The 24190-nt window shown below is 38.8% G+C and overlaps 1 protein-coding gene across 1 annotated transcript in view; it reads left to right on the top strand.

Moving 5' to 3' along the window:
• LOC124716462 (exportin-6-B) overlaps window positions 1-24190 on the top strand; it is a gene marked incomplete in the record, with an annotated part of 329183 nt that overhangs the window by 289302 nt on the left and 15691 nt on the right. Inside the window, 1 exon segment of the mRNA XM_047243176.1 lies at window positions 5208-5370. Coding sequence (XP_047099132.1) covers window positions 5208-5370 — 163 coding nt within the window.

The following is a 24190-nucleotide window of genomic DNA, read 5'->3' as shown; positions in this document are numbered from 1 at the left end:
CTATGGTGACTGTGGTGGCCAGGGAAGATGTAGTAATTCATCCTTGTGCTCACAAAACAAGTCCTGGACCAAAGCAAGGTGTGTGAACAGGCGCCCTGTCATCTTGGAACAAAACGTCATCCTTGACAGTAATGAAGCCTTACAGAGTAACTGTGGGCCCCTGGAATACCACAGTATGACTGCCCAAATCACCACTGACCCACACCATGTCTCATTATTGGAATGTAAATGGACACAAGTTGGAAAATGTGTGCAACGAGATTCACTCAGTCAAATGACTTAATTTCATTGCCCCATAGTCCACCACACTTTCCTGTCAAGAATGTTTGTATCGGTGAGATAGAGTTTTGGAATTTTAGCTCACCATGCAATTCCCAGTTTATGTAGCCCCCTTCACTTTATTTTGGAGCTGACTTTGCTTGCAAGTGTTACATTCAGTTCTGCAGTGACTTTTGCAGCTGTCTTCCTCTTTTATTTTTTCATCAGAATACTCTTCAGTAACCATCTGTCACAATCACTCAACACACATACTTTTCATCCTTGTTGTGACTGAGCAGGTGCTTTTTTTTCTGCTCTATGTCCCCCTGTTAAGCTTCCACCATACCTATTTCGATTGTTCAGTATGTACATCAGCATGTCATGTTTGCACTTTTTGTTTCATACACATGGTTATCACAAATTAGCAGTGTTTGTCGAGCCATAAAACTCCCAGAATATTTAATAAAATGCTGCATGACATGTACAAAGTTTTCCCCGTCACAGAATTCTTAACTCCTTAAAAAAGATGAGTGTCTTCCTAGGTAATAACACTTCTGCCATTAAAAAAAAAAATATATATAGTGTTCCTTGACCGACCTTGTGTACTGACACTAGATTTTCTAGCAAAATCTAATGAATGTTAGATGATAATATATCTACGTTTTATAAAATTTTTGGTACAGTTCCTCACTTAGCTCTGGCATAATGCATTCACAACTACACAGAACACTGTTCTGCCCATGACTAACACATTTGTTGAGGACATTACACAGGTGTGTTCATAATCAAATACAGCGATGGAACCTTCAGGATTGGCTGGAATCTGCCGTTACATTCAAGAATGCGTCTCTTGTGGGTGTGTCCATATTTTTATCTAGCTCCTGTATTTTTGTTTGCTGACAATTTTTTTTACCAATGCTATGTAATTCTGTCTTTTCTCAGCCACAACTGACTTCAGTAGAGGATTATGAATAACATTTACCCCTTCTTATATTTAGAAGTGAATGACACTGTTATCCTGAAGATGGAATTGATTGTTGATAACAAATTTCACAAGTGTTAATGTACTTTAAGCTTGTTATAAGTACATAACATCTTCACAGCAGGTGTAGTTTACAAGTATGGTATAACCCCACTTTTATGTCCTCAGAATTAATGTTTTCCTGCCGATTACAACATTTTTTATCAGTCCCGTCAAATTTCCTATGGCCACGCTGTTAATTTGTACCTGATTTTGTGCCAGCATGTTTATAATTTTCCCGCAATTTATGCATTACAAAATGATATTTGTGGAGAAAAAATGACGATGGCATGATGTTGGCCATCCATTAGTGCTTACAAATATTATGTGGTTAAGTTTCTTGACACCAGGGCACTCTACTCAGTGGATTTGAACCAGTAAACATGTGAAAGTTGGAACAATTCATGCTTTATCTCCCGCAGCTGCCAAGCTCTACTTGACATTGTGGCTGATGGAAGTAACTAGGTTTGTTCGAATGAAGATATCATGATGAATCACAACCATTTCCAAACTGTGTCTGCTGCGCAAACGCTGTTCCGTGATTGTTGTGATCATCGTGACATATTTGTCAAATCATATTGGGCATGTTTCGGCATATGGCCACTTGGAGCTCTAGTTGACATTGTCATTCACTTTACGTTGCTCAAATGTTATTAGTTTAAACACAACACTGGTTACGAATTTTATTCTTGCTGAGCAAAACGTATTTTGAGAATTTATTCTCTTTGTCGAGTGCATTATTTATGTATGTATTTTTTGTGATGTTACACAAACTAACAGTGTGAGTGGTAGTTTGTGTGTGTGTGTGTGTGTGTGTGTGTGTGTGTGTGTGTGTGTGTGTGTGTGTGTGTGGTTCTCTACGTAACTGGTGAGGCAAAGTTCCTGGTAACCTCAAAAAGATGACTACAGTGCAAGAGACACAGAATAACACATTCAAACACCATACAAAATACTTATTTACATATTTGCACTTGACAACAAGAAAAAATTCTTGAAATGCGTCATGCTAAAGATGCAAAAATACGTAACTAGTGCAGTATATTGTTATTTAAATAATGAATGACAGCTGTAGGCTTTCAAAAACATTGATTACAGCATAAGAAATTGAACGAAATGTTCCTGCTTCCCAGACAGTTATCAGTTTGTTACATCAGCAGTTTTTATTACATAATATACCTTCATTAGATAATAAAGAAGTCTCTGACAAGTCTTATGATGCCTGTAGGCTTTCAAAAACATTGATTACAGCATAAGAAATTGAACGAAATGTTCCTGCTTCCCAGACAGTTATCAGTTTGTTACATCAGCAGTTTTTATTACATAATATACCTTCATTAGATAATAAAGAAGTCTCTGACAAGTCTTATGATGCCTGTTATGTACATATATCACACATAAAGTGCAAGGGGGTATCCTATTGGGAAAATGGCATATAAAATTGACTAGTGTGATGTCTAGCTTTACAAAAAAAGGTTTAAATGCTTTAAAGTAATTAGGGTAATTAAGAAAATAATAATAATTTGAGAGAAAAGTTTTGTCTCGATTTCAATGTCCAAATGAAAAGTACGAAATGGCCAAATGGGGTATGGAATTAATCGGTGTGAGATCTAGTTTTACTTAAAAAAAAAAGTCTTGAAAGTAATCAGGATAATTAAGAAAAATATATGATTTGATGGAAAAATGAAATGTTTAGCACCTATGATAATGAAGTGTCAAAAAGTTCATCTCTTTAAGGGCCAACCTTTTTGCACATAAAAAGTTACATTGATGTGATAATTAATTGTCAGAAATAGTCCTTCAAAGCAAATACTAAAATCAGAAAATTTCAAGAATTGAAGACACTAGAAAAGAAATTTTGTAAATGTCTGATGGTAATGCCTCCTCAGCATTGCCACAGATCTATAGATACCTGTTTCCCCTGCAGCCATTAGTGCTTTGTAGTTTATAGTAGGCAATGACACTGCTCGCTGTCGGTGATCTTCCTACACAGACTCTTTCTATAACATTTCGAGCAATACCTGAGGTGTGCAAGTATGGCCAACCACCAAAGACACCTTGTAAACATTGAAGGTCTTCCATCAACATTGGAGACAGAAAAAAAATGTGGGAGGATGGAGAATGGAAAAGATCATTCAAGAGCATGGAATTACCTAAAGAGCTGTGAGAAAATTCTTTGCACGTTTTGACACTTGCCCAGCCAAGTCCCGCACAGTTTTTGATTGCCAAATATTTCCACGTCTTTTTGTATGGCCTATGTATAACAAAAGGATTCTTAAGCTGCTAGTAGATAACAATATATCTATTGACAATGATGGAAGATTGTTTGTAAGATACTGTCAATCATCAGTTAAGGTGCGTGAGCAAGGCTGATCACAAAAGACTCCTGGTTAATGTGGAAAGTCTTCCAGCAATGTTGAAGGCAGAGAAGGTTGTGTGAAGGTTCCAGGTTCACGTCCTGGTACAGCACACAGTTTTAATCTGCCAGGGAGTTTCAAACCAACACACACCTCCCAGCAGAGTGAAAATTGATTGTGGAAACAGTACCTCAGGCTGTGGATGTGTCTCCATAATATCTTTTCTTCCAGGAGTGATAGACCCACAAGGCAAGGAGCAGAACTTCTGTGAAGTTTGGAAGGTACAAGAGGGGGCACTGGTGGAAGTAAAGCTGGGAGGTTGGGTTGTGAGTCTCGTTTGGATTGTTCAGCTGTTAGAGCTCTTGTCCACAAAAGGCAAAAGTTCCAGTTTTGCATCCCGGTCTAGGATACAGTTCAAACAAATATCCTCTAGCACTCTATAAAATTCTAAGCATTGAACTTTAATCTCATTAACTTATAGTAACAATATAGTGATAAGGAAGGTTCCGCTTGGGTTGGTGATGGAAATTGACTAAAGGCATTTCAGGAAGTGTTTGATGTCTTTCATATAGGACCGGAAGCTCTATGCGATGCTGGTGTACCAGGGTTGATACACTTGCAATTGGGGCTACGGTTATTTTTCTGTATTTTGGCAAGTACGTGGAAGGCAGGGATATGTGGGTCAGAAAGAGTACAGAATTCTGTACAGGCACTTGTCAGTCTTTGAGTGCCTTACCTGCAGCTCAGACAGAGTGGAAAGAATGGGACATCAGGAATGGTTTGTAGATCAAAGCAGTAGAAAGCTAATGTGGCCCCTTTTCCTCATACTCTCCACAGTGAAGTACCAAGGTAGTGGATACTTTGTTCACACGGAGGAGTGGTCTGCCTTCAGGACACGTATAGCTCTGGACTCAGCTTGAGTAAAGTTTTTAATTTCAGTGATATTTTTCAGGAAGGGGTATGTTACGTTACAGTTTTTTATGTTACTATGCTTCCAGTTATTCATGTGCTAAAAGAAGCTAACAAAATATATTTTGCACATCAAGATGCTAAAAAAAATACTCAGAACTTTCATTCAGAGTCTAGAATCAAGAAATAAAATTTGTAAGTATTGGAAAAGAACAGGCGACATACGCATCTAAAATCTCCTATTCCAGTAGAATTAATGCAGTCCAGCAAATATCATATTGTAAAATATATGAACATGGTAAGAAATAATATCTGCGACTCTGTTTTTATTCACATCAACTGGGCTCACACACACACACACACACACACACACACACACACACACACACACACACTCACACTCTCTCTCTCTCTCTCTCTCTCTCTCTCTCTCTCTCTCTCTACCCATGATATCATACTGCCAACAGTAACAAAGGTGGTAATTATTCCATTTAAGTCAAATACATTGGCACAATATATTGGTAATAAGACTGTAATTGTCATTTTGTCTTATTATAACAGACATTCTTAATCAAAGTTTCAAATTTAATTTTTTGTTCATTTAGTTGTCATTTTAATAATATAACAGTAAAATGTAATATTGCAATGTATCTTCTGTTTTCCAGAGAACAGTTATCCACATCTATGGGACAGGAAGGTGGTGCTGGAGCTAGAGTTGTTGAAAAATTTCTTCAGCTGCTGCAGCTTGTTATAGCTGAGCCAGCTGCTTCATTTAAGCGCTTTGTGCCCAGCACTATCACACTTTGCCTGGAACATGTGTATCCTCTTGTAAGTTGATAGTGATGTCACAATGAGTATACGTAAAATAGTTGTTATTGTGGTTTCTCATGTTTTTTTTTTTTTTTTTTTTTTTTTTTTTTTTTTTTTTTTTTAGCAGACAATGCTCTATTTTGAAATACCTTGTTACTCTTAACTGCTAACTGCCAGTGAGTCCATGAAGGGCAAAGGATGGGGTTTGACCCATGCTGTAGCATGGAACTTTAATTTGCAGGAAGCTTGATTATTATTTGTTTTTTGTATTAACGAATAAATGTTCAAAACTTTAAGTTGTAAAATCTGAAGATACTAATCTCAGCTATGCATCAAAGTCAGTGGAAGCAGCAAAAGTAGAGAGAAGAGCTCCATAGTGCACATGCCACAGTTGTTAATCTCACGGTAAGATACATAGTCTGCACGTCAAACTAAGCTCATGCACCAAAGACTGACATGCTGCCTGTTCACTGAACTTAATTTTCCGTATTGACCTATATTTTTATCAACTAACTTTTGCCAACGCACTTCCACCCCACATCTGCATTTTTCATTAAAGCATAGGTAGATTGGGACTTGTATTCAACCTTTCAACACTGTTCAGGTAACAGATTTGCGAAACCAGAGAGATTTTCTTGTGTTCTGTTTAGATTCTGATCTTTCTTGCTTTTTGTGTGAATTAGCTCCCTTAATGGACCCTTAATTTCGTCTTTCCAAAACATATGTTCTCGGTTCCATAATAAGATCCAGGAAATTGTGTCTCAGCTAAAATTTCAGTATCAAAAGCAACCTAACCATCTGACCATTCTACAGTGGCCAATCTTCATGGCTTCTGCCACCATTGCAAACAGTTAAGTTCACACGATTCCAGCAGGTGATATCTACAGCAGTGCCAACACATTCAGGAGGTGCACCTGCAGTGTACATATCACTCCTAATGCAGCCTGTAATGTCTCTGATGCCATGGCCATACCTGCTGGCATCTGAGACCTTCATTGCACCTGTGACATTGCAAATGACCACTTTGGCCCCACATTTCAAAGGCACTTGAGACTCAACTGCACTGCCCAAAGATTTAACGCACAACAACATCATGGTGGACCCAGCAGTCAATGCATAGGTGTTAATCATCCTCTACTAACCACTTCAGAGAACACACAAACTGAAACATTCGTATCTAAGAGGCCTATTTCAGTCTAAGGATATGATATCTGAAGATACTCATGTCAGTGTTACATCCAAAAGCTGACAGCAGAACATGTTGGCAGAGGACACTATAGCAGTGCATTTCCCACCAGTCAGACTCAGGGTAATGCATACAGACTATGCCTCAACCTATCACAATGGCACTCGGGCCTCTGTGCCAGCATTTCAGTTTGCTTGTGGTACTGACCTGTATTACTATGAACCCATTGCAAACTTGGATCCTCTGATGACAATCTTCTCTATACTTGATCTTTAGCTATATATTTTGTTTGACAGGCATATGTATGTGCTTAACTTTTTATGTGCCTTCAGACTTTCTTCAGGTCATTATATCACGCAGTTTCAGTATTTTGTAATACTGCTTCTACATGTAACTTCACCTCCAAAAGTTCTAATTGTGTAGTGCTGTATACCTGGGTCTTATGTTCAGTGAACATCTTCCTGTAGCAAACAGAAGTGGCAATATTCAGTCAATTACAATCAAGATAAACAAGCCAATTAGGAAAATTTTGCAAAATATATTCTATGTCATTTGCTTTAGTAGTTATGAAATCCATCTCAAAATCTTATCTACATGTACATTTATATTCTGAAAACCACTGTGAAGTGCTTGACAGAGGATACATTGCATTCTGTCAGTTGTTAGGGTTTTCTCTCATTCCATTCACACATGGATTGTGGGAAGAATGGTTGCTTAAATGCCTCTGTATGTGCCGTAAATAGTCTAATCTTTTTTTTGCAGCTTCTATGGGAGTGATATGTAGGGGGTGCTGTATATTCCTAGATTCATCACTTAATGTCGGTCCTAGAAACTTTCTAAATGGGTTTTCTCATGATAGTTTGTTTATACCTTCAAGTGCCTACCAGTTCAATTCTTTCACCATCTTTGTGATACTCTCCCATGAGTCAAACAAACCTGTGACCATTCAGTGCTGCTCTTCTTTGTATCCTCTCATCTCCTGTTAGTCCTACCTGGTAAGAGTTGTGTGAGCAGTATTGTAGGATGGGTTGTGTGAGTGTTTTTTAATACACTGTCCTTTTTAGTGTGATAGCATTTCCCTAGTATTCTCCCGATCGACCACTGTCTGCCACCTGCTTTACCCATGACTCAAATTATGTGATGGTTCTATTTCATATACCTACAAAATGTTTGCACCCAGGTATCTGTATAAATTGAGCAATTACAAATGTGACGCCCCCCCCCAGATTGGAATATCAAGTCTATGAAAAGCTAAATTGCTACCTACCGTAAAGTGACACATTAAGTTGGCGACAGGCACAATTAAAAGATACTTACACATAAGCTTTCAGCTACAGCCTTTGTCGGAGAAACACACACCTTCATTTACACAAGCAAGCACACCTCACACACACGTGACCGCCAACTCCAGAAGCTCAGGCCAGAATATTCTTGAAACATTTTTTAGTTGTGCCTGCCAACAACTTAGTCTGTCATGTTTACGTTAAGTAGCAATCTATCTTCTTCTACATTGTTCATTGATATTATAGTCATAGGGTACTACTATGTGTTTTCATTTTGTCAAGTTCACAATTTGACATTTTTGAACATGTAAAGCAACTTGCCACTCTTAGCACCACTTTGAAATCTTATCAAGATATGACTGAAAATTTATGCAACTTCTTTCAGGCAGTACTGCATTATAGGTAACTGCATCGTTTGCAAAAAGTCTGTGGTTACTATTAATATTATCCACAAAGTCATAAATATATTGCATGAACAGCAAGGGTCCCAACACACTTTCTTGGGGCACACCCTAAGTTATTTCTACACCTCTCTTTGAATCCCCATCCTCCTCACCAAAAATTCCTCAATCAAGTCACAAATTTCCCTTGATGCGTCTACACGACTGCCTTCATCCATGGCCTTCAGTATGTCATGTGAGAAAAGTGCAAGTTGGATTTCATTTGATTGATATTTTTCTACTTAATCTTGGTTAACTAGGAGTACATTCTGTTAGAGATACCCAATTACCTTTGCACTCATAATATGCTCTGATATTCTGTAACAAATTGATGGATATTGAATTGTAGTTTTGTGGAACATTTCGGCTACCCTGCTATGCTGAAATGCATATGATGACAAATGAATTGAAAGTACCTAAAAGATTTATGTCCATATAAATTTGCAAGTTACTCATATATAATTCTTCAAAAAGAATTTGTCACACTGAAAATAAAAAGATCCCATTGGCTTATACAGCCGGCTTGCAGGCTGCTGCAGGTTTCAAGTCTGTTATTACACTAATGGCTGTGAGACAGGCAAAGTGGGTACAGCTTGTTCTCAGTGTTTCTTCTTTTCTGTCAGTAGATGGCATGAGAGAACGGCTGAGTAATTGATCTACTAAATGGTGTATAACACTTTAGATTTCTTAAGATATTTTGTGAGTTACAAGCAATCGTTTTCAGGGTTTTTCACCATCTGTGTCATAGCAAGCACTGCAGTACCATAAAAAGTTTCTCTCTGACAAGAAAACTGAAAGTCTGTTGAATAAAAGTGACAGTGATGTTTTCTGAAAGTGATATTTCTTATAGTTTTGATAATTAAGACAGTGAGGTAAATGACACTAGTGATGACAGTGAGGCAAGTGAAACAGAACCGTGGACCTTGCCATTGGTGGGGAGACTTGCGTGCCTCAGCAACACAGATGGCCGTACCGTAGGTGCAACCACAATGGAGGGGTATCTGTTGAGAGGCCCGACAAACATGTGGTTGCTGAAGAGGGGCAGCAGACGTTCCAGTAGTTGCAGGGGAAACTCTGGATGATTGACTGACCTGGCCTTGTAACAGTAACCAAAACAGCCTTGCTGTGCTGGTACTGTGAATGGCTGAAAGCAAGAGGAAACTCCAGACGTAATTTTTCCCAAGGGCATGCACCTTTAATGCACCTTTACTGTATGGTTAAATGATGACGACGTCCTCTTGGGTAAAATATTCTGGAGGTAAAATAGTCTCCCATTCTGATCTCCAGGTGGGAACTACTCAGAAGGACCAGAATGAGATTTTCACTCTGCAGCGGAGTGTGCGCTGATATGAAACTTCCTGACAGATTAAAACTGTGTGCCCGACAGAGACTCAAAGCTTCTGTAAAGTTTGGAAGGTAGGAGACGAGGTACTGGCAGAAGTAAAGCTGTGAGTACCGGGCGTGAGTCGTGCTTCAGTAGCTCAGTTGGTAGAGCACTTGCCCGCGTAAGGCAAAGGTCCCGAGTTCGAGTCTCGGTCGGGCACACAGTTTTAATCTGTCAGGAAGTTTCATACTCAGAAGGACGTCGTTATCAGGAGAAAGAAAACTGGCATTTTATGGATTGGAGTGTGGAATGTCAGATCCCTTAATCGGGTAGGTAGGTTAGAAAATTTAAAAAAGGAAATGGATAGGTTAAAGTTAGATATAGTGGGAATTAGTGAAGTTCAGTGGCAGGAGGACCAAGACTTTTGGTCAGGTGAATACAGGGTTATAAATACAAAATCAAATAGGGGTACTGCAGGAGTAGGTTTAATAATGAATAAAAAAAATAGGAGCGCAGGTAAACTACTACAAACACCATAGTGAACGCATTGTTGTGGCAAAGATAGACATGAAGCCCATGCCTACCACAGTAGTACAAGTTTATATGCCAACTAGCTCCACAGATGATGAAAAGATTGATGAAATGTATGATGAGATAAAATAAATTATTCAGTTAGTGAAGGGAGACAAAAATTTAATAGTCTTGGGTGACTGGAATTCAATACTAGGAAAAGGAAGAGAAGGAAAAGTAGTAGGTGAATATTGAATGGGGGTAAGGAGTGAAAGAGTAAGCTGCCTGGTAGAATTCTGCACAGAGCATAACTTAATCGTAGCTAACGTTTGATTCTAGGATCATTAAAGAAGGTTGTATACATTGAAGAGGCCTGGAGACACTGGAAGGTTTCAGATGGATTATATAATGATAAGACAGAGATTTAGGAACCAGGTTTTAAATTGTAAGACATTTCCAGGGTCTGATGTGAACTCTGACCACAATCTATTGGTTATGAACTGTAGATTAAAACTGAAGAAACAGCAAAAAGGTGGGAATTTAGGGAGATGGGACCTGGATAAACTGAAAGAACCAGAGGTGGTTGAGAATTTCAAAGAGAGCATTAGGGAACAATTGACAAGATGGGGGAAAGAAATACAGTAGAAGAAGAATAGGTAGCTTTGAGAGATGAAATAGTGAAGGCAGCAGAGGATCAAGTAGGTAAAAAGACGAGGGCTAGTAGAAGTCCTTGGGTAACAGAAGAAATATTGAATTTAATTGATGAAAGGAGAAAATATAAAAATGCAGTAAATTAAACAGGCAAAAAGGAATACAAACGTTTCAAAAATGAGATTGACAGGAAGTGCAAAATGGCTGAGCAGGGATGTCTAGAGGACAAATGTGAGGATGTAGAGGCATATATCACTAGGGGTAAAATAGATGCTGCCTACAGGAAAATTAAAGAGACCTTTGGAGAAAAGAGAACCACTTGTAAGAATATCAAGAGCTCCGATGGAAACCCAGTTCTAAGCAAAGAAGGGAAAGCAGAAAGGTGGAAGTAATATATAGAGGGACTATACAAGGGAGATGCACTTGAGACGATATTATGGAAATGAAAGAGGACGTAGCTGAAGATGAAATGGGAGATATGATATTGCGTGAAGAGTTTGACAGAGCACTAAAAGACGTAAGTCAAAACAAGGCCCCGGGAGTAGACAACATTCCATTAGAACTATTGATAGCCTTGGGAGAGCCAGCCCTGACAAAACTCTACCATCTGGTGAGCAAAATGTATGAGACAGGCGAAATACCCTCAGACTTCAAGAAGAATATAATAATCCCAATTCCAAAGAAAGCACATGTTGACAGATGTGAAAATTACCGAACAATCGGTTTAATAAGTCACAGCTTCAAATACTAACACAAATTCTTTACAGACGAATAGCAAAACTGGTATAAACCGACCTCGGGTAAGATCAGTGTGGATTCTGTAGAAATATTGAAACACATGAGGCAATACTGACCCTACGACTTATCTTAGAAGATAGATTAAGGAAAGGCAAACATACGTTTCTAGCCTTTGTAGATTTAGAGAAAGCTTTCGACAATGTTTACTGGAATACTCTGTTTCAAATTCTGAAGGCGGCAGAGGTAAAATACAGGGAGGTAGAGGCTATTTACAATTTGTACAGAAACCAGATGGCAGTTATAAGAGTCGAGGGGCATGAAAGGGAAGCAGCGGTTGGGAAGGGAGTGAGACAGTGTTGTAGCCTATCCCAGATGTTATTCAATCTTTATATTGAGCAAGCAGTAAAGGAAACAAAAGAAACATTCGGATTAGGAGTTAAAATCCATGGAGAAGAAATAAAAACTTGGAGGTTTGCTGATGACATCATAATTCTGTCAGAGACAGCAAAGGACCTGGAAGAGCAGCTGAATGGAATGGACAGTGTCTTGAAAGGAGGATATAAGATGAACATCAACAAAAGCAAAACGAGGATATTGGAATGTAGTCAAGTTAAATCGGATGATGCTGAGGGAATTAGATTAGGAATTGAGACACTTAAAGTAGTAAAGGAGTTTTGCTATTTGGGAAGCAAAATAACTGATGGTGGTCGAAGTAGAGAAGATATAAAATGTATACTGGCAGTGGTAAGGAAAGTGTTTCTGAAGAAAAGAAATTTGTTAACACTGAGTATAGATTTAAGTGTCAGGAAGTTGTTTCTGAAAGTATTTGTATGGAGTGTAGCCATGTATGGAAGTGAACCGTGGTCGAGAAATAATTTGGACAAGAATAGAATAGAAGCTTTCGAAGTGTGGTGCTACAGAAGAATGCTGAAGATCATATGGGTAGATCACATAAGTAATGAGGAGGTACTGTATAGAGTTGGGGAGAAGAAAAATTAATGGCACAACTTGACCAGAAGAAGGGCTTGATTGGTGTGACATGTTCTGAGGCATCAAGGGATCACCAATTTAGTATTGGAGGGCAGCGTGAAGGGTAAAAATTGTAGAGGGAGACCAAGAGATGAATGCAGTAATCAGATTCAGAAGGATGTAGGTTACAGTAGGTAATGGGAGATAATGAAACTTGCACATGATAGAGTAGCATGGAGAGCTGCATCAAACCAGTCTCTGAACTGAAGACCATAACAACAGGGACAGCGATGTTGCAGCAACAGGTGCGAGTGTTGCTAAAAACAGAATGTAGAAAAATGGAGATGGGGAATAAATCAGGAGAAACTTTCCAAAATTTCAATTTCTGGTTCTATTGCCATCAATCCTAGGGTTCAAAGGCAACTCCCTCCAAATTTAGCTCCCTTAGATATGCACACTACATCTGATGAAATTCAAACGTATTTTGCTTTATGTATTCTTAGGTCCATAAAAAATCAGTTCATATTATTTTCTTTTATGATGTCATGTGATATAGATGATTCTTACATATTTCTCGGTTCCTTCAATTTGTAAATAATGAAAATGCTGAGCCTTCAAACTGTCTCAACAAGTGGCAGCCTGTTATTGACCATCTCAAACAAAATTTCCAATGTGATTATTATTCTGAAGAAGGTATTGCAGTTTATGAAAGCCTCATGAAATTTGGAGTTAGACTGTCCTACATTCGGTTCAATCCTCAAAAAAGAGCAATTTCAGAATAAACTGCTTCAACATTTGTGAGTCAAATAGTGGCTACTGTTCAGGATTTGCTATGTGTACAGGAAAAAAAACCTGAGCCAAGCAGTAAAGAAATCCCACATAATTAAGGTTTTGTTATGGACTTCATGCAACCATATTTGGGTAGTGGTCATAAAGTATATGTTGTGAGAACTGGTACACTTTCCTGTCATTTTTGTAAGGCTCACTGAAAGGAGCATAAATTCTATAGGAACAGTTAGACTCACAAGGCAGAATATACAAGACCAGTTCAAAAAATCTGACCTAAAAAAGGAGAGACTCTTGTCTTATTGTCACATGCTCTCATGGCTTTGAAGTGGATGTCAGTAGTACAGCAACAGTAAAGACTAAAAGGAAAACCAAAACCTCAGCCCAGAAGTCCCAAGCAGTTATATACAACAGTTCAATGAAAGCAGTTGACTGACAGAATCAGCAGTTGTCATCTTTCCGTTTCATGGGAAGAGATGCCTGATGGACATTGGGGTTTTCAATTCATATGTTCTACTAAATAAAGTGACAGGGGAGAAAATCTTGTCTCAGTTAGTTTAGAATTTAGCTGGCTGAGGACAGCAGGTCACACTACCATAGGTGTGGACGGTCCCATTCTGGAATTTCCTGCCATTAAGCTGCAAGTAGCAAATTGAACAAATTTTGTTAGGTTTATCCTCCCCTTTCCCTCCCATTTACCCTCCCCCCTCCCTCCCATATATCCCCCCCCCCTCAACCCCATAAAGCAAACATTCTTAGAATATTAGTAATATTTTTAAAAAAATCATAAAACTTTTTTAATTGCTTCTGCTGGTGGCAAAGCTCCTGAAAAGGTACAATGGTGCACAGAAAATTTTTGCTTGTTTACTTATGAAATTGCATTCTGCCATCCAGCATCAGATTCCCATCAGCCCATCATCAACGAGAACGTTGACCGACGGCATTTTTTAGAGGTGTGACCGATCTCAAAATTACACAGTTTGCATAATTACATTGCCCGGACACTGATAGAAAAGATCAGTAAGAGAGATCTGAGGGACGCTGAAATAAAAGTTTGATAAAGTAAATTTCAATTGAACACTACTAGCATTCAACTGTGGCTACCAAACAATTTGTTGCCAACTCTCCTGCACTGCAGCCTGAAAAAGTTCTAAAATACAACAATAAATTGAGATGTGACATTAATGGAAGAGGAAAGTAGGTTTCTTGATTCAAAGATGGCTGTTGTACTTAAATTAACATAATTATTTAACCAAAAGTTACACATATGAGAGCGACACTTACACTTCATGAAACAGCCATCGAAAACAAATGAGAGAGAGAGAGAGAGAGAGAGAGAGAGAGAGAGAGAGAGAGAGAGAAATACATCCCCTATATTAAATAATGACCTTTCCTCCTTACTCTACAGATTTATTTATGCAGAGAACATTTATTCTTAATTACTTTTAGCATTAATTAAACGTTTAGGGCATATTCTATTAATTATTCAGAAAGCAACATTTCACCCTCTGGAAATTGTGTAGCATGCAAAACAAGGAAGAAGAAAAGTGACACACAATATGAGTGATGGAAGTGTGCAACATTGCACATGCCTGAATGTTTTCAGGTATACCACACCAACAAAAACTGCTAAACCAGTATTATCTTCACTCCTCATCACTTCAATGGATAGTTAGGTAAGATTTATACAGAATTTCTATCAAAAAGTTACGTAATTTTGAGAAAAGTGTGTAAGTTAAAATACAATATGACAATTATTGAATTATATGAAATAAAATCATCATAACTTCTGAACGGTTTGTGTTAGGACATTCAAACGGCACAGTTGGCTGCAGGGAATGATGGGAATTAGTACATGCTGTATGGTTTGGTTTAGCAATGAAGACCACTTTCATTTGGATTGGTTCGTCAATAACAGGGTGTATCCGATTGAGGACAACTGGGAGATCGGGGAAAAACCTGGGAATTTTTTAGAATTCCGGAATTTTTTCATTGTTTTAGTTTTCTGTTAAATTTTTGAAATTTTGGCTGGTAAGAACCGATACTGTAACAAGTGATATTACTGTATCCCGCTACTGCAGAAAAATATGCAGCAATAAAACATGAACAAGAGAAAAAAAAAACGAAAATAAAACTTCAGTTCCAAAGGAAATGCGACACGTACAGCAACAAAACACAGTGCTCATTCAAGCATCTGCCAACAGCAAAATGTGTCAAAAGGCTTTAGGAAGACTATTCAATGCTTCATAACAACAAATTGCCTCTGATGATCGTGACGTCACGATTGTTCACATTACATTTGTTCGAACAACTGCGAGTGGGCTCATGTGCATGTGCAGTTGAGTCGTGTATGAGTATTGCCTTCTCCCGCTTCTGGTTACAGAACTGCGGCTGTTAGCTGTATAAGCAGTAGCAGCAAATAGCCAGAATCTACCCAGAAAAATTTTACTGGCATGCCCAAGCTGCCAGATTCACGCAAGTGCAGCAGGCCTGGATCTAGGGATCGGGGGGGGGGGGGGGGGGAGGGGGGGGGGATCTGCCCCAGGTGACAATTTCACAAGGAGGGGGGGGGCAAATTCCTATTCTTGAGGGGGAAAACACCTTGTTTCACAAATCGCCTAGCATCCAGCACACATTGGTCTAGCGATTATTCATATGATTTTGAAAGTATATGTGATGTCTGCCAGAGGAATCCCGGTCGTATCTAGAAATAAACTTTGCTGCAGACAAAAAGGGATGGGGCTGTACGTGCTGAGCGGAATAAAGCCAAACGGGTGAATGCCAATCACTGTTTGTTATGTGATTGACTGGGTTTGCAAATGATCAGCTTTGTTACAATTACTAGCAAAATCCGTGGATTCAGACTACCAGAGTGGAAATAAACGACAAACAGGAATAATAGATAAGAAAGATCTTGTATTATCTTCTCGATGTCTCCAAGAAAATGAAATTTTGACAGAAAAATTTTGGCCAGATCACTACACTAGTAAGAGCCAGTTGTACAGTCCCTGGCTAGCAGCCGCTTAAGTTCAATTCTGGGAGTAGCGTGGAAAACGCATTGTACAAACACGTAATAACGCCTATCTGGAGAATAAATGCAGGATAACTAAACCAGTTATTGTGGTAGGGTTAGCCATAGAATGCATCTTGACACTGGCAGGAATAGTTACAGAATTAGTGATGGCAAGATTGTTTGTTAGAACAAGGAAAGAAAAGAAATGGGGACATCACACAAATTATGGAAGAATGTGACGATTCCAAATTTGTACAAAAACTTCATACTACTATTTTTCAGTCTCATGCTTGAGAAGCTCGAGTGCATGAATGAAATGTGAAACTATTTCCTAACATAAAGCTTCGTGCTTTTAGTAGGCCAAATAGGCATTTGATATTGGTAGTTCGTGAATTATATTTTGCTGTGCTATAAAATGACCATTTGTGCCAAAACAGTGTCATTTATTTGGTGTGTGTTGCAATTGCTGCAGTATTAGACTGCCTATTTCATTTCATTTAGCAGACATTGACAAAACAGACGTAATCAGATCGAGAAATCACACCAGTCTTGGGCACTATTTGTGTTAACATCTTTTTCAGTATTAGACAACGACATTTCAATGTTTCATGTAGCAAAAGTTTGACGAACTTTGATGAGGTAATAGATTCTTTCACAGAAAGGAAAGCATGTCATATAAAGCTGTAGCAAGATTAGAGAGAAAAAAATGCCCGGACCTCAGGATTGAAGAAATGTGCACTGTCTTGCTTGTCTCATGTCTTTATGTATCCTATATTTAATTTTATGTCACACAAAACAGAAAGTTATTAGCTAATAGTCAATAAAGAGTGCAAATTTTCTGAAGAGTTCTAGTTCTCTTGTTTACAAATGATCCCATCCAGTATTAATTGTGAGTGGCTTCCCCACCCCCTGCCCCCCCGAGAGGCAGGACGTCAAACCAGCCGACTGGGAGCAGAAGAGCCACCACAGGACATTTCAATTTCCACTGTCGTGAATATAATTTGATGGCATCCATTAGAAAATATACACATTTGAATTCCAAAAGCGAAATACAGTGACGCGCAATAGAAGAATGCTGTGTGAAGAGGTGTAGCACTGTACTTCACTTTGGCACACTTGACGAAATAACATGTTCTACATTTTCTCGAACATATATGCTTTATGCATCAGACTGTTCAGAAATATGTGCACTACAAAATGAACATTTTTTGTAAACTATCTTTTTTTTTGGCGTCTTGGTGCGGGGGGGGGGGGGGGGGGGGGGGGGGGGCAGATGCACAGAGCAGTCTGAAATGTAGTGGGGAGATGGGTAATCTTCATGTGAGCCGTGTTTACGTTTAATGATTTTGCTGTTTCCTCTTTGTTTATTGCTCTCATGTCAAATGAAAACAAAACAGGTTCCCGTGGCCGGGAACTATCAAGTGAATTAAATTACATTCACATAATTATGCAGGGCTAAAATGTTATCAGTTTCGGATCTTATTCTATTTCCACCTTTCTGACAGTCAAGCATTAATCGCCTTGCATAACAGTGAAGTTATTTTTGTCGGTTTGCTAAAGAAATTTGGCTTTTGTTAATCTGTTCCACTGAGACAGTCAATTTATTTGAAACGAAGTGCATTTCAAGTGCATGATTTCATCGTCTAGCATGTATGGCATTATGCCATAATGAAGAACCGAACATGAGATAATACAGTACTGATACTCCAAGAAAATTTACATCCCAAAAACCACAATGAAAAGCTTAACATCAGGTTGAGGCCTACTTCATTGTGAATCTGGACATGCGAATAATGTGCACTATGAGTCGAATTATGCATTTTAGTATGGTTCATGAAATTCTGATGCTCTTGGAGTATCCTCTGATGTCTTGTTTCTTTTAGGGCATAATGTAAGATCTTTTAGTGTGTGAACATACGGGCTTCCTACATCATCGTAGCTGTGCAAGCATGGTAACGCCTGTTATCTGGCGCTCTCTGTCAACTGCTGAAATTAACCTATTTCTGACGGGTTGTGGGAAAATATTGCAAATGGTGGTTTGAAAAGCATTAATCCTAATGCACATGATGACATTGGGTTGCGCCACTATTGCGTGGAATGAGTTGCACGCAATTGGTTTCATATGTGACACCGCAACACAAGTATATATTTCAGTTTCATCGATTCCTGAGTTGTGTCTGAAATGAAAGTTTGGCAGGTGCACATCGCACAAGTTGTGATGAAGTTAAAGCTTGTTGCATGGAATCGCTGCATAAGAAAAAAGTAAAAAACGTGTTTCAATTCGTGACTGGATGAAGCAAAGACATCAGCTCGGTTGCTCAGCAGCAAATTACATATTACATTACATACATTACAATCAAGAATATTCTGCATGCTAAAAGACTCAGTTTTAGTTGGTAATGACATTTTTTCATTAACACTAATAGTTATTAACATTAAGAGCAATAATTTTTCGAAGCAGGCTGCATTAAGAAGAGAATAGTTCGCAAACTACTGTACAGTGGCATTATTTCAAAATTCAAACATATATGAATGGGGAGCACTGCTGCGACATTTTAAGTAGATGACTATTGAATAAGAATATAATAGAGGGAAACATTCCACGTGGGAAAAATATATCAAAAAACAAAATTGATGTGACTTACCAAACGAAAGCGCTGGCATGTTGATAGACACGCAAACATACACACAAAATTCAAGCTTTCGCAACCAACGGTTGCTTCTTCAGGAAAGAGGGAAAGACAAAAGGATGTGGGTTTTAAGGGAGAGAGTAAGGAGTCATTCCAATCCCGGGAGCGGAAAGACTTACCTTAGGGGGAAAAAAGGACAGGTATACAGTCAATTTATTTGAAACGAAGTGCATTTCAAGTGCATGATTTCATCGTCTAGCATGTATGGCATTATGCCATAATGAAGAACCGAACATGAGATAATACAGTACTGGTACTCCAAGAAACACACACACATATCCATCCGCACATACACAGACACAAGTAGACATTTGTAAAGGCAAAGAGTTTGGGCAAACTCTTTGCCTTTACAAATGTCTCTTTGCCTTTACAAATGTCTCTTTGCCTTTACAAATGTCTCTTTGCCTTTACAAATGTCTCTTTGCCTTTACAAATGTCTACTTGTGTGTGTGTGTGTGTGTGTGTGTGTGTGTGTGTGTGTGCGCGCGCGCGCGGAGCTGTATAGAAGAGGCTACAGAATAAGCCAGTACTTGCCACATACCAATGCTACCAACTGTTGAAGAGTTACCAAGGTGGAAGCATTACTTTTCAGTCAACCCTCGTATGTTCGGATCACACATGAAGGTGCAATATGTTGCTTATTTTTGTAATCAGCGTCATTGAAATCCCACAAACACCCATGCAAAGCATAGATATCCAAAAAGTTGATATTATTATCCGTTCCCCACTTCATATTTCAGTTGTTCCACACACTATGAACACATGTAATCTCAAAACTCACGCAACTAGTGTCGCCAAAGTTATAACACGCCAAAAGTGTTTAGTTTCACCAACGAGTTCAGCAAACGCGCTCGCAAGTGCAGTGGCCGGTAGTGCAGTTGCCTGCAACCTAATGTCGTCATGTAAACTAGGCTTTACTTTCAAAGTAAATTTCCTTGAACTACATGCGAGAATCTATGATGAATTTCTTAAATCAAAATTTTTGATACATGACTGAAGCAGCAACTGTTGAAAATCTTCTCAGTAAATGATAACAGCCAAACAGTCGCAGGATAAAGATATTTTGAAATACTTGACCTCGGTTTTGGTATATCTAAATATACCTTCATCAGAAGCAAAAATGCACCTGAACAGGAAGACACTTGCATTAGCAAAATACTTAGCACCATAACTGAGAAAGAAGTAAAAACGAACACTTATAGCTTTAAGTAACCGTGAAAATCACCAAAGTATTAAAAGCACAAAAACTAGCATCTAGTCACTTACTAAAAACACATCCTGCAGTGGAGATACATAAAACAATCATGCCAAAGGTGTCGTCAGTAGTTAAAATTAAAATATCACTTCCATCTGTACAGCATAATTATGAAGAGTAGGTCAATGCGAACATGGCACTTAATCAGTAATTAGCCTGTGAACTAGTGTGAAGAGGGTGTGGAAGCCCTAGGGCAGACGGTTTCACTGAGAGAGGGCACTTGTGGTATGCGGCGAGACACTCGCGCACATTAAAACCCAGGGATACATATAATCTGCATCAAAATTTTAGAGGTTGTGCCAATTCAAACCCCCCTGTCTTAATAAATAAAACATATCAGAACCATTTAAAACACTGACATACAATAGAAAATATGAAACCAATTTGACTGTATGCTTGTGTCAAGCAGGTGAAGCTTGCACTAAGGAACACATCTAACATGAGAGGGCACTAGTGTTATTAAAGAGTAGGATACATACTAGTGAAAACAAAAAAAAAATGCTGTAGTAAATCGAAACCACCTGTCATTGTGAATAAAAAACATAACAGAATCATTTAAACCACACATACACATCGAAAACCGCAAACAAAAAACATCAAAAATACGTAAAATCCCAACAAGACAGGAAAGGAGCATCTCACCAGCATCAACAGACAAGAAAACTAGCTTCTAGTCAGCCAGACTACATTACATTAGAGCAAGGAGGGGTTTGAAACTATCAAAAAAATTTATTGAAATAAATCTACCCTAATCACTTTGCTGCTGGTTGAGATCTTGCTGCTGCTGCAGCTGTCTATTTGGATCAATAGCAATCTGTTGCTATATCAAGAGAGTCCACCTTCATAGCTGAGTGATCAGCATGGCAGAATGCCATTCAAGGGACCCAGGTTCAATTCCTGGCTGAGTTAGAGATTTTATATGTTCAGAGACTGGGCATTGTGGTGTCTTCATACTCATTGACACACAAGTCACCAAAGTGGTGCCAACCATGCAACCGGTCTACCCAACGTGAGGGCCTACCTACACGCACATTTCATTTCAAACCAAGATAGTGAGCTCTTTGTGCTTAAATGTTTTCTAGTTTGTGCACATGATTCACTGAATTTTTCCAGACGCTATGGAGAGCACTTTCCAGAATGAGTCACACAACTGTAAAGTATCATTTATCTTAAAATTCTTGTTCTCCTTTGCTACTTCGTTCTGGAAAAAGGACCAGATGTGTTTCATGGCATTGAATTCACAGTATGCTACAGGCAACCACAGAAGTTTAATATCATTGTCCACTGAGCACAATACACTTTCCGACATATATTGTAGTGATGTGAAGTGCAGTTGCATTTGCTCCAGTAGGCCTGCTTTGGTAAATTCCTCATGTAACATGGCATTAGATGGAAACTCAGTGTTATTGCTTTCCAACCATTCAGCAATAGAATCCTTCCCCCATATCATAGATGACCGAGTGAGGTGGCGCAGTGGTTAGACACTGGACTCGCATTCGGGAGGACGACGGTTCAATCCCGCGTCCGGCCACCCTGATTTAGGTTTTCCGTGATTTCCCTAAATCACTCCAGGCAAATGCCGGGATGGTTCCTCTGAAAGGGCACGGCCGACTTCCTTCCCCATCCTTCCCTAATCCGATGAGACCGATGACCACGCTGTCTGGTCTCCTTCCCCAAACAACCAACCAACCATATCATAGATGAATTTTGTGATACTGGATTTATCATTGTGTGATATGGTACTTGATCTATAACAAGTGTCTAGTGCCTGGCATTCAGCTCAGAATGGTAATCTGCACCTCTTTTTTGCCCAACAAAACATAAGTCAACATCTTCCATCAACCTATCTTCATTCCCAATGTGGCAAATTATAATCCTTTTTCCAGACCCAAACACTTTAAATTCCTCTTTTCAGCCATTCCACTCTTGAACAATGCCTCTGTGATAATTGTCTACATTTTTGATGCACCACCTAGAATGATTTGCCTCACACAAACGGTCATCATTGTTATAAATAGTCCATCCAGTGTTTCACAAAAGTCTTATTTTCCCTAAGAACTCATCTCTTCTTCCTGGTACTTGCTTATTTTCTATCAGCCCAGGAAAGTTTTCCACTTCAGCTTTTCCAGTACAGCTGCTACTGTTGAAAATTGCTTTTCACATAGAAGTCATGTACTGTCCTCCTTAAAACTCCCTTTGTAAACTCATCCTGTGCAGATATCTGTTGCCTGCCAGAACACACATTTTTGGTGATACAAGATATGATATTTCTGTATATTCTCTTGACATTTGCTTCAAATTACTTTCACTGGCCACCTATAATGACCTCAATGTCGACAGGACATAAAAACCCTAATCTTCCTTCCTTCCTTCCTTCCTTCCTTCCTTCCACTAATATCGAGACATTAAGAATTTCTCCTTACTGGCTGTGATAAGGAACTGCTTGGGTGCTGTTCTTTTTTAGCCTCAGAGTAAGCGCACACACCGCCTCAGAGTAAGCGCACACACCAATCGCAGTGGGATTTCTGCAACTCCGTAAATGATGCATGATTCCACACAAGTACAAAGTGACTATTTATATCATGAAGGCTGTCACACATAAGTACACAACAATGAATGACAGATGCAAATAAATTAAACATGTGATATTAGTGCTTTTACAGATTTATGTACATAAAAGCGTAACAGTTGTGAAATGCAGCAACAGAGCCAGTGTTTACACTTTTCATGTGTTTCATTTGTATCACCATTAGGCAAATTGCAGCATTCTACATCCGCCATTATTATGGTAAAGTGACTAATTGGGAAGCAACAGAAGTCTGCCTATCAGTAGAAAATGGTTGTATCTTTGGCCGTGCAGAGGAAATTGTCAACATAATTGCAGTCTAGCTTCTGTGACTGTCCAAGTAGACACTCGCCAAAAAAAGGGTCAAAAAGTGTGCCTTCCCTAAAATATTCCTGCATGTACACCCCATTTTGAAATAAAATATAATATTTATACACCAAAAAAAGTAAACATTTCCACAATTCCAGCCAGATGCAACACATTGATGTTTGTTATGAGATGTAATCATAGAAGGGATCAAACATTATGAAATGGATAATAGTTCTCAGGAAACATGAAACCCCACACAGTATTTCATTCTGCCACCCTATTACACATTCTTCATTTCTCTCCGTTCTTCCCATTCCCTTGTTTCTCCCTTATTTTTTCCCTTTTTATCTTTGTTTTTACTCTCTCTCACTCTCTCTCTCTCTCTCTCTCACACACACACACACACACACACACACACACACACAGATGGTAAGGGAGGGGGTGGGGACTGCAGTCCATCCTCAACTGTCCTCCTCTTTAATTTTGATACCAACCCAATTTTTGTTAAATAAACATGCTGCTTATTTTTCCAAATACTAGCATTTGTCAGCTGTTGACTTGGGGTGAATACTAACCTCCTTTCATTGGTGACATACCAACCCAGTGGTTGTTAAATAAACTTGATGCTTGTTCCTCCAAATACAGCATTTGTCAGCTGTTGACTTAAAATGAATACTAACCTTCTTTCATTGGTGACACAGGCATCAATGTCTATTTTCTTCACCCACATCAAAAGAACTCATGTTTGCGGCACCACTTAATGTAAGTATAAAAGCCTTAAAATAAGTCCAGAATGTCATAAGTATTCTACACTTACTGCATACTCAGCAAACCACTGTGAAGTACTTGGAGAAAGGGCACTTCGTACTTATTAGTGCTTCTTTAGTTTCTGTTCTCATATGGTGTGTGGGAAGAATGGTTTCTTAAGTGGCTCTGTGTCCGCAGTAATTGGTGAAATCTTGTCTGTGGTGCCCTTATAACATTGATACATAGATGGCTTTAGGGTATTAACAGATTCCTCACTTAATGCTGATTATCAAAACTTTTTCAGAAGGCTTTTGCAGGGTTGTTGGTGTGTATGTCTTCAAGCATATGTCATTCCAAATTCTTCAGCCTCT

This window comes from Schistocerca piceifrons, chromosome 1, assembly GCF_021461385.2.
Source record: "Schistocerca piceifrons isolate TAMUIC-IGC-003096 chromosome 1, iqSchPice1.1, whole genome shotgun sequence".
Classification (NCBI taxonomy): domain Eukaryota; kingdom Metazoa; phylum Arthropoda; class Insecta; order Orthoptera; family Acrididae; genus Schistocerca; species Schistocerca piceifrons.
This window is presented reverse-complemented; position numbering and strand designations above follow the sequence as displayed.